This window comes from Strigops habroptila, chromosome 3, assembly GCF_004027225.2.
Source record: "Strigops habroptila isolate Jane chromosome 3, bStrHab1.2.pri, whole genome shotgun sequence".
Classification (NCBI taxonomy): domain Eukaryota; kingdom Metazoa; phylum Chordata; class Aves; order Psittaciformes; family Psittacidae; genus Strigops; species Strigops habroptila.
The window spans coordinates 50,861,323-50,877,338 of record NC_044279.2 but is presented as its reverse complement, the minus strand read 5'-3'; the positions used below and the strand labels follow the sequence as shown (position 1 = coordinate 50,877,338).

General features: G+C 37.7%; 1 protein-coding gene across 4 annotated transcripts in view; it reads right to left on the bottom strand.

Moving 5' to 3' along the window:
- ANO4 (anoctamin 4) overlaps positions 1-16,016 on the bottom strand; it is a 231,453-nt gene that overhangs the window by 59,617 nt on the left and 155,820 nt on the right. For 3 of the 4 annotated variants that reach the window (XM_030478484.1, XM_030478485.1, XM_030478486.1), the window contains exons 7-9: positions 12,404-12,504; positions 9,271-9,315; positions 4,401-4,532 (exon numbers count right to left, since the gene is read on the bottom strand). In XM_030478484.1, the coding sequence (XP_030334344.1) occupies positions 4,401-4,532; positions 9,271-9,315; positions 12,404-12,504 (278 nt within the window). Of the gene's footprint in view, positions 1-4,400; positions 4,533-9,270; positions 9,316-12,045; positions 12,148-12,403; positions 12,505-16,016 lie in introns of all 4 variants that reach the window. The other variant, XM_030478489.1, reaches the window with a different exon arrangement.

The following is a 16,016-nucleotide window of genomic DNA, read 5'->3' as shown; positions in this document are numbered from 1 at the left end:
GACCCATGCATAATCTTGGGGTGAAGCAGCTCAGAGGAACATGGGCACAGATAATCTTGGTAGGGATGGAATTTATTAGGGCCAAACCGAGCATCAGAGAAAGCTTTAAAAGTAACTCCAGCCTGAGTGTTCCATATCTTGGAAATCTGACAAAGATACAGGATGACATCCTCATGTACCACAAGGGGATATCTTACAAATGAGAATAACTCCATTAACCTCTGGTATGCAGGGCATCTTTGTTTAATTAATCCAGATACTGTCCTAGTCCTCCTAATTGTGTAAATTTTTTAATCTAATTTTCACTGAAGTAATAAACGTTTATTTTAAGTGGTTTATTCAATTATATATTAGATTAATATCTAACCAGAGAATGTTGCCTTTGGAAGAGAAAAAAAAAAAGAGGGGAGAAATAGCTCCTGATATAAAGGTTGAAATCTCTAAATAGCAATTAAAAGCATTTTCGTAGCTAGTATACAGCTGAGAAATTGCAGCTAATTATTACTGTTCCTATTCCCAGCTGATGAGCATCTCACTACATGAAATAACTAAGTAGTAGTAGAAAAATAACTAATTATCATCATTGTCTGATGGAAAACATTTTTTCACACATTGTGAACTCTGTATTCTTGTAACTGATAATTTTCAGAAGAAATGCTTTGGCATAAATAAAGTCCTTCCCAAGCTGTGGCTGCAGAAGACACATACTACTCAGAAGTCTATCTTGAAAAGTATCATTTTGCATTCCACACAATTTCAAAAAAATGCTTGCCTCAGCCACGCAGAGCTTCTTTCCTCCAAAAAGAGATTTCCTATTACTTAGGAAATAAAATGAATTTTGGTCTTCTCTTGTACTGATAACTTTGTGATATACCATAATCTCTTTAAAAAAAACCCTGAAGCCAGGCTGCAAAAGTTACAAGCACATCTTACTAATGTGATTCTTGCATTTCTTTGCCTGTTTGGGAAGGAAGGCAGATGCTTAGCTGTGCCCCTGAGAACAAATGTAGGTTTTTTTCTGAAAGCTAGCCTTTGTCCACATCTGGCCTTTGCCACCTGAATGGGAAGAAAAATGCAAGAAAGAAAAAGACCATCAACATGATCTACTACAGTTCACATGCTCATTGTACATCAATATTTCAAAGATATTCATTCCTATTGACAAAAGGTCTGATCAGGCCTTGCTGGTTTTGGTTTTAACTATTTTCCTCCCCAAAGTCTGTATTGTAAGTATTGTCAGTCATCTGTCTTTTTACACTTTTGAAAGCAGCTATCACAAGTGAAGACTGTACTTAGACTATGTTACAAACAACATCTGTATCATATTGGAGACCTGGATGTGAAAACTGTGACTATGTATGTGTAAAACTTACAGTGAGGACACAGAGATCTTACCTGAAAACTCAGTTTATGGAGATTTATAATTCCAAGTTGTATTTGTGAAATGACTTACTACATGGCCAGTAAGAAATTGTTCAGTGTGTCTTGTAGAAATATTATTTATGACAACACAGAAATCCTAGATATGTTCAACTGGAAAAAGCACATTATCTTGCTCTCTAGAAATACTTGTTCAATAGCCAGAAAAATCCTTGTTAGTGTAATTAGAAGACTGATTATATGCTTTAGGCTCCTGTGGCTATTTCTTAAAGAACAGTTTAATGTACTTCCCAGTCACCTCTTCTTCTCAGTTAGGATCCCAGATATCAAGAAAATTTTATCTTTTTTACTATAAACCTGAAACTCAAAATCTAAACATAAGATCTGATAAAAAGCAGACGATAGTGACATTTTTCAGCTACCAACTTAACACAGTGCACAAGGACTGAAAGCACTGCATTTATTTTCAATTCTCTGAGGACTTCAAGAACTCAATATGTTACAAACATTTTCCTTTTTCGGAAATGTCCCTAATTTGGCTGAAGTCTTAAACAACACTGAGGTCAGCCAGCTGAGAATCAATGTGGGCCTGGGACCCTCCTTGTCCCTGTACATGTTCTGTCTGAATCGGTTTTGGCACAACTGTGTGATGGAAGCAGATGCAGAGCCACATCTAAAAGCCCAAAAGTAGAGAAGAGACTGTCACTGTTATTCTAGCATACAGGATGATGTACTTGTTGAAGACAATGTGAACTCCACAAGTAAGTGACCATGACTATTACATAGCCTCCACTGCGATTGCATTGCAATTGTGAAGGTTACTACACTTAGCATCGGGCAGAGGTGAAAGAGAAATCATCTCCTCAGTGATCAAACCCTCCACTGGCACAACTGATTCAGACAAATGAAGGTGCAAGTCACAGTAATTGATACATCAGTTAATATGTGTTGGGATAAAGACAAATAAAAAAATCCATTTCTACTCATACTTTCCACATGTTTGGGGACAGGTGAGCATCTTTACTACTGGCTCATTATATATAGGCTTTCAACAGAATGTTTATGTATTTCTTGGATGAAGCTGCAATTTGCTGAAAGCAAGCAGCAATTTGTACAAAATCAGTGAACCCCAACATAATACACTTCTGATACTAATAAAATGATTCTTTTAAACTCTACATTTCCAATTATTTGATACATGCACTCCACAATCACAGATTAAAAGCACGCACTAAAGATGTTCATGAAATGCTCTGCTTACCAACATACCCTGAAATTCTTGAAACAATTAAAACACCTGCATACAACTCGCTAGACGAATATTGAACAAGTCATTATGTTTCAAAATTCTAGTGAAGCAGAATAAAACACACACAGCCAACAGGCTAGAGCGTGACAGGAACACAAGAATCCTGTCAGAGCCAGGACCTTTTGGGAGAAGGAGGGCAGCTCAGGCAGCATTTTATCAGTTCTCACACAAAAGGAAAGGAAGACGACAAAGAAAGCGAAAGAGAAAATGTCAGGCCTGCTGGGGAGTATAGCTTCAGTCTGCAAGGATGTAAAAGAAGTGCCAAACAACAGAGGGAATGTTAACTGAACTACCACAGCATTTAAAAAACCCTTCCTATCAGCTTACCAATGCAAACAAGAGCAAGGCAGAATGAAAAATTACTCTTGTTCATATATGCTGATTCTCCTCCTTATGTGCTGTAATCTTCAGGGAAGTTAATAGTTAATATTAGTATTATCAAAAATACCAACCAGGAAGTTCCAATTTCTTAATTTTTTATTATCACTGGTCTATTCTAAAACTAATTTGCACCTACTATTCATCTTGCAGGGCACAATAACTGACCCATCTTTTTGTTCAAGTATCAGAAGAGTCTCTAGTCTGAACCTGATGTCTATTCAGGGCACAGACATTAGTGGAGATAACCCTGGCTGGTGACTGGTGCTAGGAGCAGACTTCTACTGAACTTTCCCTGGTGCAAAATCAGGTGCAAAATCAGGAGATTTGCACCTGATTTTGGTTTTCTGCTGTATTTGGAAAAACACTACTTATAGCAGAGGAGGTCTATTTTATTCATTCCTGTTGCAGCTAATAAATCCAGTCCCTGAAAAACTGTTCATTTAAAGTGAGGCATTTAAGAGCATTACATCATCTTGGCTTCTCTCTGAATAAAATCACATATTTCAGATTTTTAGATTTTGAGCTGCCTGCAATTCATTCTGTGTCTTCTGTTAGCACCCTGGTCAGTGCTGCCTATTCTTTGTGATTTTATTCTCAGTTAGTCAATGACTGTTTCCCGTATCACAAATATTGTAACTACCCATAAGACATCCTCTTCCTCCAAAATTTAACAGCCTTGAAATTCAGCATGGGATCTGAGAGCCATTTGGGGCTTTTTCTCTTTTGCATTTTCCAAGTGAATAAAGGCTTCTAGTTGTCAAAGCGACATTGGTGCAACACCAGTGATATTGGTATGCTTGGACAAATGTCATTGATAGGTCTTAACACTGCCATTTTGCAAGCAGTTTTGCTTCCCTAAAAGATGGTGAAAAACAAATGACAGTCTCTGCTTTCCTCAGAATTCTGTTTATTCTACAGTTGTAAGTAAGTATGAAATGCAGTATCAGATTTATTCCAACCATCAGTGTTAGGACTAATTTTGATTATGCTAAAGACATAGAAATGCTGAAAAAAGAAGTTTTAATCACATCTTTAAGAGACAAAGAATAACTGAAATACTGACCCAAGAATTAGCCATTTGACAACTCTAAGGATGTAACTGAAATTCCGGTGAATTAAAAGGAACTCTTCCATTGATTTCCTTTAGTTTTGAGCTGGACCTTTAATTATTAGCAGCGTAGCTGGACTTTATGCTCTCTCAGGACTCTACCTCTCTCTTTTTGTGACAAAGCACTAATTCGAAGGCACTAAGACATGAATTGATTTTTTCCAAGGTGAATCCAGAAGGATAAGTTTTCATTTTGTAATTAAGATGTAATAAAACACTCACTGATGGATCCTTTGTTGACTGAATGGAGCAGTATAGCAGTCATTCTCCTCCAGATCTGGCAGTGTCTCCTTGTCCAGTTTCATTGGCTTTCTAGGTAACCATCCTCGAAACCTGCTTATTTGTTTCTCGATCCTGCAGCAGATGAGAAGTATGAGCATTTGAGATAGATGGTGGCTTTTCATTACTTTACAGAGCACTTACAAAGAACACATGCTGGCAAACCAAGTCACCTAATATTTACAACTAGAAAAGATGCAATGTCATTGGGGTTTTCTTGAGGCAGACCAACTTATACATGCTGAACTTTATTAATAACCAGCTTTCATGAGAAGAGCATCTTATTTTGTCTAAACAGAAAAGCAATTGTGATGGTACATGCTGCTATAAAACTTATTAAGCCCAGTAGACTCTTGGCAACTCTGTAAGCCTTTATTTCTCAGCTTTTCAGTTAATTTAAATTTCAGGCTTAAGTGACATATTAGGCTTTGGACATATAAATTTTAGAACAGCAGAGACTGTAACAGACAGCTTTGGCAGCTAAACCCAGCAAGTTACATCCCTTTACTGCTGTCTATATGGATTCTTACCTCACAATTGATACTATAAAAAATAGGCTACTTTGTTCATTTTGTTCAATTGTAGTGTCTTACAATACTACAACCTTCATGAAACCAGAATATTTCAGTGTCTAGATTAATAGGTGACTATCACACAGATTTTTACATTTAGAATGTGAAAGCAAACTAAGATCAAGATGGAGAAAGGGCAGATTTAACTGCAAGTTCACTCATTCAGAGATGCACACTGAAATGTAGAAAAAGGAAGAGAGAAGAACCAGAGCTCATTGGAGAAGACAATCTAAACCAAATTCAAATCAAAACTAAAATATTATAATCACACATAAGAAAGATGAGATATGTCTGGCACAATGAGCCCTACTGTCTCATTTCTTAACATCTTCAAGTGATCCCTGCCTGCAAAAATAATAGACTACAAATTATAGACTATGCACATACTTCAGTAACTGGCTCTTTCTAGAAGTGGAGCTAAAGGGCATGCATGAATTGACATCCTTTAAACTTTAACTCCAGCTCTGGGTGAAGCTCAAGGACTGGAAATGTAGTTGTTTCTTTTTTTTGACAGAAGTCAGCACAATAACTCTATGCCCAGCAGATGCTGTGAGCTCTGCACAGTCATTTTGAGGGAGTGCAATCTATACCCAAGCAGCCAAGCATGTGGGAAAGTGACTTGAAATTATTAAAAACTTTCATTTAAAATACATACAAAATGTCCTGGGATATAGAACCCTCTCCCATCAGAGAGAGCTTTTTTTAGTAAGAGAGCTAATGCTAATTTTTAAACATGGACACATTTCAAAATTGTAACCAAATTAGTCTACTTGTTTGGTACCATTTGTGTATTTCCAGTCTGGGAATAGCATGGGGAGGTGTGCAAACTTACCCTCAGGACTGCTTGGAAGAACTGGAATGTGCATGCAAACATGACATAAGACACTAAATTAATTATCAACTCCTCATGGGCAGTGTTTGCACTGGCCCAGCAGTACAGAACACAGGAGGAGGCGGTTTGCCAAGTGCAGGCAATGTCTGCTCCCAGGGCTGTAAAGGGCCTGACCAACTGTAACTCTGGAACTGTAGCATCTAGCCTGACAGCTTTGAGCAAATATGTGCAGGCACTGATAGGAATGACAAGGGAAAAGTAAGTTCTGTACAGGGGAATTCCCTGTCTCTTGACCTCCAGTTTTTCCTCTGTAAAGGACACAAGCTCTACGTTCCTGTGTATTCAGTGGGCTTAGTGACTCTGGGTATGAAAAAGAAAGAGGAATCAGGCAGAAGGGTTTTCTAAATATCCTGTTCCATGCTTATTTGTTAACTAAAATCGTTTGAATTCTCCAAGCTAACACTCTTGCTAATCTGCAATCCTTTCCCATTCGTCCTTCAAGTCAATGTGCATGTTTGAGATATGCGTGCTGCAGTTTTATCACACCACACATGCACGCACACAGGCACAGAGTGATTTCCCCACTTAAGAAAAATGCATTATTCATGTTGGCTTCTCATGGACTGTACCCAGAGTTTGACTGGTTTGCTATTCCCAAGGCTTAGATTACTTGGCACGATCAGGGAGCCCGCTGTCAAACAGGTCTGAGAAGGTTGCAAAGCCTTTCTGCAAGGCCCAGAACATACAGTACAGCCATCCCTAGACAGAAAAGAAATAAACACAACCTATTTATCTCTTTGGAAAAGAAAAATGACCAAATTCCTAAGTTGCCTCCAGCTCACTCCAACAGCGTCATCAGCCATCAGCATAGGCTTTGTACTCTACTGGAAAATCTGTTTTAAAAAAAAAGCTGAAAAAGTGGTGTTGATGCTAACAAACACAGACACACAGTGTTAAAAATCTACTGTGTTTTATCACTTTTCCAAGGCTAATGCATGCCTTATTTTCCCTTATAATGAAGTTTATATGCTCAGCTGAATAGGGGAATATTGTTTGGAAAGCAGAATACCCTACACAAGAACAACAGAGTGCATGAAGTGATGAGGCACTGTAGAGTTACCTGCAATGAAAGAGCAGAGAGGAAGATCTAAAAATTATATCCTTCTTAAATTCCTTCATTAAAAACATTTGTTAGCCTCATAAGGAAAAAAAAAATTATTCTCTTGATTCACAGTATCTCAAACACAGAGCCTCTTCAACTTTAGTCCTGCCCCTGCTCTCCAAGTCAAGTCTCTACTCAGTATCCTCTTTCTGAAAATACATATTCTGCTTAACTCACAAAAAAGTTTTCTCAAATAATTTCAAAGAAACTATCTTCTCACTAGGAAGTGGGGTAGGGATTGAATCATTTTTTCAAAGGAAGTTAAGAAAATAAAAATATTTTGAATTGAGACTGATTTTGATCTGCTGGTCAGCTTTCATAGAGCTTTACACATATTGTAGAGCTAGATACTGTCTTAACTTAGTTTTTAACCAGAATGCAGGTACTGTGTAGGTACCATACTCTTCCTTTCCTCTAATATGTATGAACGGAATTTCGTTATTTGAAACTTTGAGGTCACTAGAATTTTTAAGAGAGAAAATTCAAGTCAGGTTGACAAGTTGCAAGTGACCAGCTCTGGGCTTTGCCTTGTAACAAAAGTCCTCTTTAAAATAAATTTTGCCCAAACATCAATATAATGCTTGGCTAAGCTCAAAAAAATGGACTAAGACTTCAGTTACTTGTAATCTTCACTGAACTAGGAGTAGAGGAAATAGTTTTATTGAAGCTGTACATTTGAGTTTCACAAAAATGAAAATAAAGCTGAATATGTTTTCTTTTTTTCCCACTGGGACTATTCAGTCACAGCTTTTCCACCTCAAGTAGCTATGTATAGACCTGAACATAAAAATTGAATTTAGCCAAGTGTTCTCATCACTCAGGAACTAAAATACCAGAAAAAGATCATACCTCTTGCCATAATGATTTAAAATCACATCCTGGCTTGTAAGAAAAGGAATGGAAAAGAAAATTTCATACGACATATATAAATGTTAGAATCTTCACCTACTCCTTCCTATCTATTGCTTTAGTCAAAGCAGCCATGTCTTAATTAAAATCAAGACAAATTCCAAAGTTAACAGCCGCTATAGTATTTATTGTCAGGTGGGAATGGAAAGTGGGGGACGATCAACAAGCTTTAGAAGAATGGTGTGCATCTTTTAGCCTGGGCTGACTAGGTAAAATGCCTTAACTCCACAAAGTGCTCATTTGGTGCTTACTAATATAAGAAGCAAAAACTGTAATGCAAGATCAACACTGATGCTCTCAAGTTACCAGCACACTGTGATGGAATTTAATACGCAAATTACTTTTTAATATGCTTATACATCAGAGTGATAATAGGTGATTTATTTTCCCATGCATATTCATGTAATGACATTATCTGCAAAGCGATACAGATGTTTACTCCAAAATGCAGATTTTTCAAATGTAATTCTTCCCTCAGAGGTTCATGAGAATATTTCCACTGACCTCAGAGTGACACAGTAAAGCAAATGCTAGACCCTTTTAAAAGGTACATCAGCAACACTGTGCTGTTAAATGGTAACATATGATGTGGTCTTTGCCAAGCACGTGTATTTTTTAGGCTTTTTAGAGATATTTTAATTTAATTGTCTAAGGTATCAAAAAGAAAATGCAAATTGCAGCATTAGAAGTTTTTCACTGCATTAAGTCAGACATAAACTAGGCATCAAACATAACCTTGAAAATACTTAATAATTGAGTGAAAGCACTTCAAAGATTCTTGAAAAATACTCTTCTCTCAAGCTCAATAAAGTTACACCAGAGATGAACTTGGTTCATTGCTTTCCTATTTATTAACGAAGTACTAAGCATCCCCACAGAGGAAGCAATAAAAAAATAATGACATCACTATTACCAATAAGCAAGGTGCATGGAAATGATGGAAATACAAAAAAAAAAAAAAAAAAAAGAACAAGAAAAACCCCCAAAAAAACTGAGGTATTTTAACCCCAAGAAACTCCCTAATGACCTACATGAAAAGAAAGAGATAGTGTTTACTCTAACACACTGCTTCTTCTTTAAAAGACTCCATTGACTGAGAAATATTTCCTTATTCCTAAAAAAGGCAACACTGATAAGATGAATTACCTCCTTCACATTGCAGATACCTTAAAAATGCAACTTCTGTATTTGTTTTTGCAGATGTCCTAGTGTGTAATTGCTCCCTTCTTCCTTCCTACAAACATGGCTAATAAACTTTTTCTTCCAGCTTGACCTTAACCACTATTTTTATTCGGCCCAAACGAAAATAAACTGGACTGGCATAAGAATCATACTCACCTATTCATGAACTTGTATCGACGGTGCAGGTAATAGATTTTTCTCCTGGAAGAACAGCAAAAATGAAGCCAGTCGAGAAGAAAACCCATCGTCAGTTACAGTATGAACTAGCAAGGAAGGAAAGGAGATTGAAGACAGAAGCCTGTAAGAGGTGGAGGAAGAGACTAAAAGAGAGATTAACAGAACTGTCACAGGAAGCCACAGAGACTCTGGTGGCATTTGAATTGCAAGAGGGTCATACTTTTCCCATTGTCTTCTCCTTTTCTGCTATTTGTCATGTGTGAATGACAGGGACCCAAAGATAAAAAGCTGTAGTTGGTGAAACACAAGGGGGAATCACTTAGGAAAGCAGTACCTGATGCTTCAATATGCTGTAACACATGCAGTACCGACTGGGACCACTGCTTGGTCTTAGGGTAACATCCTTTGAAACAGAATATAGGCTATGCAAGCAATTGAGCATGTGCTTGACACCCCCCCCAAGTATGCAGCCACTCCCTCCGCCCCTCATACAGGCACAGCTGATTTCTGTTGTCAGTGCAATAAGCTGTGTGGGAGTGCACATGGGGAACAAGTGAGCAGACAAGGGTGCACGAGCAGACACATGCTGATCATGCTCTTGGCCTGCTTCCCGACCAGACCTATAGGGCAGGGTGGCCCCCTAACCATTTAGTGTAGATCCAGAACTGGGAGTCCACCTCCCATCCCACTCTGCTTCTAGCAGCTCTTGCTCTCCTTGCATGTGCCTATAACACCACAGCCATCAGGACTTGACCCACTGCCTTCAGCAGAGAGATCACGTCTTCATGAAAGTTAAGAAAATCTGAGGGGTTTTAGGTGTGGGCTTGGGACTGATACTCCTTACTGGAAGATTTCAGAGGCTGACTTTGTTATCCACTGAAGGTCATTGCTAAATCAAGGTGGTTTCTGTGTATCCTGAGAGGTTCCATTGTGTAAGGCTGAACTGTACCACTTCTGGAGAGCGAAGGGTTCACACTACACAAATTGTGAATATTCATGTATATTAAATGTACTGTAGGAATGCTCTTAGTGCCTTAGAAACAAGCATGGTTGGGAGCTTTCTAAAATAACACAGCACTGATGCTTTATAAACGATAGAAAAAAACCCTGGTTAGTATTCCAGGTTAATTTTCAGAACTTACAATTTACGTAACACATACAATTTTGACATTATTTTTGTTTTCAGTGTCCATATTGTGCTGGTGAAGTGAAATTTTCAAAACAGTTTCATGGTGGCCAGCCCCCTTTAGCCAACTGCTCCACAAGATAGTGTTATTTATCTTGATCTACTCAGCAGGAATAGACAAGGGTCAAAGCCAAGTGTTTCTGAAGATGCCATCCACTTCTTGATATTCCTTCAAATATCCACTGTTTTGTCATTCCTGCTTTGAAACAGCAAGGATTTTATTCACTGATGCATGGACCTTGGACAATTCCAACCTAAAATATTGGGAGCTGTAAGCAATCGGTAGCCCTTAAATCAGGGGGTTAGACAAGGGCACCTGGAAACAGGCAGTCTAGACTAGTAGACATTTTGTAAAATGCTGGTCCTTGTTTTTAATTGGTAAACAGTACTGTTGCTCTTAAAATCAAATTTAAGAGCCGACCCAGCAGACATTAGTAAATCACCATGATTTTCTCTTAACAGTAATGTAATAATTCTCTTTGTGGGTGTGGAAAGAATGAAGCTGTGGACTTGAAGCAGGTCAAGAAACCGTCAGTATTTTCAATGCTTTCTGTATAATCTGAATGGCATCTACTTTGCCATCTGCTGAGAGATATATTTCAAAAAAGGGACTTCAGATCAGGGAAGAAAGATTTCAAAAAAGGGACTTCAGATCAGGAAAGAACAAGCTTCTCACAGTGACTAAAATCTGAGTTCCTTGTGTATTTCTTAATCATGAGACCTTATCCGACTACTGGAGTAGGTTCATCTCAAGTAATGACACAGAATTCAAAGCAGGTACACTTTTGGTCCGGCCCATTGTTTCTATGGCTAGAACGCTTTTTAAAAATAATATAATCTTGCAATGACTTGTGATAGCTTTTAAATTTTTCTCTTTAGCACTAAAAGCACAAGAAAGGACAGTTGAAGATCTGCTGTGAAAATTAAAACCAAAATATGTACACAATAAGCCTGCAATTTTGTCCTTAATTCACATCCATTTTTCCTAGCAAGTTCTATACTGCTACAGCTTGTCTCATACCAGAGGCATATTTCATCCTTAAGTAAGAAGAAAACAGAAGAAATCCTACAAAGGACACCAGCTCACTAGCTGCATGTTCTGGGTCCGATGCTTTTCTTGCTTAGGAGTAATTCCATTAAAATCAATGGAGTTTTACATTTGTAAGATCTGCTAATTGAAAGAAGATTCAAGAGCTCACAGTCTATGGGTTTTGGCCAGTTCCAGTGGAAGTCTTTATGCTATTTTAACAGTTCTGATAACCAGCAGAGTAAGATCAGTATTTTACATAGAAAATTTCATAGCCCAACATGCAAATAATAATAAATAAATAATAAAAAAAAAATCTGAATGACTATGTGGAATGAATTTGGTTATCAGTAGCATTTAATATAAGTACTTTAATTTCTCCACAGAAAAAAGCATTTACAGTCTGAATTGTTCTCCTATTAGATGGGATACTTATTTATAATCTGTATTTCCATAATTACACACTATACAAGCAATTTACAGGTGCTGAACATACCAGATACGTCCAACAGACATGCACCTTCCGTGCAGCCTTACGTACCTGGATCTTCTTGACCTCCCATTGATTTCAATGAAATGTCCATTTAAAAAACAGCAACGCACAAGTATGCAGGGGGCTCCAGCATTGAAGGGGTTAAAGGGCCTAAGGATAGAATACCCCATGAAAACAGCTGCACTACTACAGCTCATCTTATTTTCAAACCAGTATTGTATTGAAATTGCAGTCATTAACATGAAAGAGCAATGAGTATGGTATCTAAGGTACCCCATTTATATTTTCTGAAGATGTGTGGTATCTTATAGAAGAGCTTTTCCATGTGCATTTTGGTGTTATTATTACATTAGTTTTACAGTATTGTGTGACTTTGGAGGTTGAGACAAAATAGAACTACACCTACCTGAAAGGCATTCTTACATTCATTAGTTCAGCATATTTGCCCAGGACCTCCCAAGGTGCATGCAACTTCACAAAGATGATGTCACTGTTTGTTAGAGATGACTGCAAAAGAAAAATGAAACACGCACCAGGGCTTACATTTTCAAGTAAAAAAGAAAGAAACTGTGGTCAGTGGTCAACACGTATTTTTTCTGGTCTTGTGTCACCCCTCTCACTTCTCATTCTTCCTCAAGTATGTGTAGTTCTATTAGCATTTTGTTCACCCATTTTCCTTCTAGTTTCCTAAAAGCCATGCTGTGATTCCCTTCTGGCGTGCATGTGCATTTCCTTCAAATGGAAAAGATGACATGGAAGGGACGCTGACATGCAGCTGTGGGTTATTCAAGTATGGGGTGGAAAAGGGTTGGTGGGTAAATCTGGGTCTGGAAGCTTGGTTCTGAACTTCAGCTAAAAGCTAAATGGCAAGTCAGGACCTGATTCTGCCAATTCACCTGGTTTTCTGCACTTGCACAGAAGTGTAGATGTGTGGAGGCAAATCTAGCAATCAAGGAAAGTTCGTACAACAGTGTGGTCTTATTGTTGTTGTCTTACGTGGACAAATAATGAAGTTCCAGCTACAGAGCCATGGTCTCCAGCTTCCCTTCTTCCAGCTTCCCTCTTCGTGACATGAATTCTAAATGTTAGAAGTTAAGCCAGCAGGGAGAAAGGAAATCTGATGCTCCCTATAGCATAATATTGCACAGATTTGTTGCACAGGAAGGTTGAGGGCCATGACTGTTCCAGTAAGATCTCTTCGCAGTGCTACCATGTTCTTTTCCATGGGTTGTGTGCAGCATGAAGAGAGCTTTTTGTAGGGTATGTGCACCAGAATGGCTGTTACCTAAGGGAAGACTGTCTGGTGAAGAATGGAAATATGCAGTAAAGAGGAGAAGGAGAGAAATTTATGTTTTCTGTCAGGAGGAGAATAGTGCTTTACAAGAAAGCAGGGTTGGCTGAAGCCAATGTGAGAACACAGACAGCCACATGTTAACACTGGAAGATGAATTGTTCAAATTCTAATAAAAATACATGAAATTCTCATAAAAATGCATACAATACAGCTTTAGACAACTTCATGGATGACATTAACAGGGACAACTACTACAGGCTGAGTTCAAGGAATACCCAGGAGATGGGTAAAGGTGTACAGGCTATGAGAACAGGCAAGTGTGAAGACTGAGAAAACAGGGCAAGAAAATTGTTACTTGGCTTTAGGGATGATTTCTTAGTTTTTTATACACTGTAGTATATTCAATGTTTCTCACATTAATCCTTGCTTAACATAATTCACTAGAAGTTCATAAATCTAGTTTTGTTCATCTGGAAGCTACAGTGATTACCTGGGTGGGAGGCTGACATTTATACTTTTGATACCTGTTTGATTCTCCACCACTATCCTGACAGATGCTGAGATTATTGAAATTGCTATAGCATGTTCATGTCCTTAGAGCAGCTAAAACATTATTACCAGTTTTTGATGTGACAGGAATGAAAGCTCCAACAGTTAAGACATATATATGCATATGATTTTCTTTAGTACATAAAAAACCCACAAAAAACCCAAACAAACAAACAAACAGAACCCCCAACCCGGCCGCTACAGAATTAACATTATTTTAAACAAATAGCATATTGTAATCCTCAAAAATGAACACAGAAAAATATTTGCCCCCAAAGTACTGTAAGGCTGCATGAAAAAATGGATTTAGCACATAATGGAACAAGTGCCTTTCTGGTATTAAAAACTGCAGAAAAAGTCTTGCTGCTCTTCTGCTGATGACTTTCTGAAAAAATATTTCAACATGAAATGACTGAACAGCAACAAAATGCCCCGAAAAGACTTGCTTCAGAAACGATAAATTCAGTTGTACTCTTTTCATTGACTTTTACGGATTCTAAATCAGGCCTGTAATGATGTTTTTCTTTATAGGTACATTTCACAAATTAGGTTTTTATTTTCCCATGAGAATTTAGCAAGTAGATATCACAAAACCAAGGCTAAGTTCTGTTATTCTAAAAATTTCCTGGAAACTCCTCTCTCAAAGCTGAGGTTAAGTAAGTCAGCAATGGACTGGTAATTTTGTCATAAGCAGCTCAGATAAAAACCAAAAAATCATAAAAACATCAAAACTCAAAAGAACTATCTAATAAGCCCAGTATGCAGAAGGAAACTATGGTCCTGACATACTTGACATTTAGAAATGGAGGAAATTTATTAAAAACAGCCTGTAAATTTAGTGATGGCTGTTAAACAGTTTATAGGCTTTTCTTTTAAAGAAAGCTTACAGGCATTTTCTAGCACACTGTAGTTTAAACCTCACTAGATATGGCAGCCACAGTAACATGACTTGTGGAAATGCTGTTTCAAAAGTGAACATCGTCTTAATCTAAATTTGATTTCTTATGTGCTAGGTGTTGTCACATGGAAACATGAAAAACTTCAATATAGTTACTACAATACAGATATTTAAAGAATAGCTTTTACTCAACATCTTGTAATATTTTTTTATCAGCTCTCTCAACAGAAGATCTAACCAAAATACATTTGAGAGATTCAGTTATTTTCAGAAGAAAGAGATAATAATGCTAAATTATTAATATGGAAATCCATTTCTCTTGGGCTTGCTCATGTTAAGTGTTCACAAAGGAAAGCATTAAGAAAACCTGAGAAAAACAAGACTGGAAAGAGAAGAACAAATCCAGATGGAGAAGTAAGTGAATGAAATGTCACATTCACTTAATCTACAGAGAAAATAGCTAATCAAAATACCTAAAAAAAGATAAATATCAAGAACACCATCTTAGTTACAAAAATCTCTAGTGAATGGAATCTCCTAACCTCTCTTTGCTAGGTTAGTATTTAGACACAGTCTCCTTCAGCTTCTAAATATTTCATTGAGAGGAGAGGAGCATTCTTCTGTTGTAATTGGCTTTTGAGGCTTGGCTCATTAAATGGTTTGGAGAAGTAAACTCAATTTCACATTATGGGAACATGCAAATGAAAATCAATGTAACATTGCTCCCCCTGGAAATTCAAGTAAGATGACTATTGACATGAGCAATCTGCGAGAAAGTGATGTCTAGATGATGAAGAAAGACAGACAGAGGAATCGAAGGGACAGACAATGAGATAAAACACTTCGCAAACACAAAAAAGGAATAAGCGTTTGAAATTGACCTGCAGCACCAGTGCCTGTAGAGTTATCACCATACGATAGGTGGCAGGCCACCAGCATTCAAATAAATTGGTTGTTTCAAACTGATTTCTTGAGAAGGAATATCCATAGCAAACCAGATTTTCTTCTGGTCAATAATAACATCTTTGCTGGTCTTCAGAGCAGTGCACCAGTGTGACAAGAGACAAAATCAGAGAATTGCAGACTAATCTAGGTTGGAAGGGACCTCTGGGTATCATCTGGGCTAACACTAGCTAAAGCAGGTCCAACTGAGATCAGGTTGCTCAGGGGGTTGTCTCATTGAGTCCTGAATTTCCCCACAGGCAGAGATTTCACAGCCTCTGGGCAACACACTTACTGAATTGGGCTGGAGAAAAGAATATTTTCTATGGAAGAACT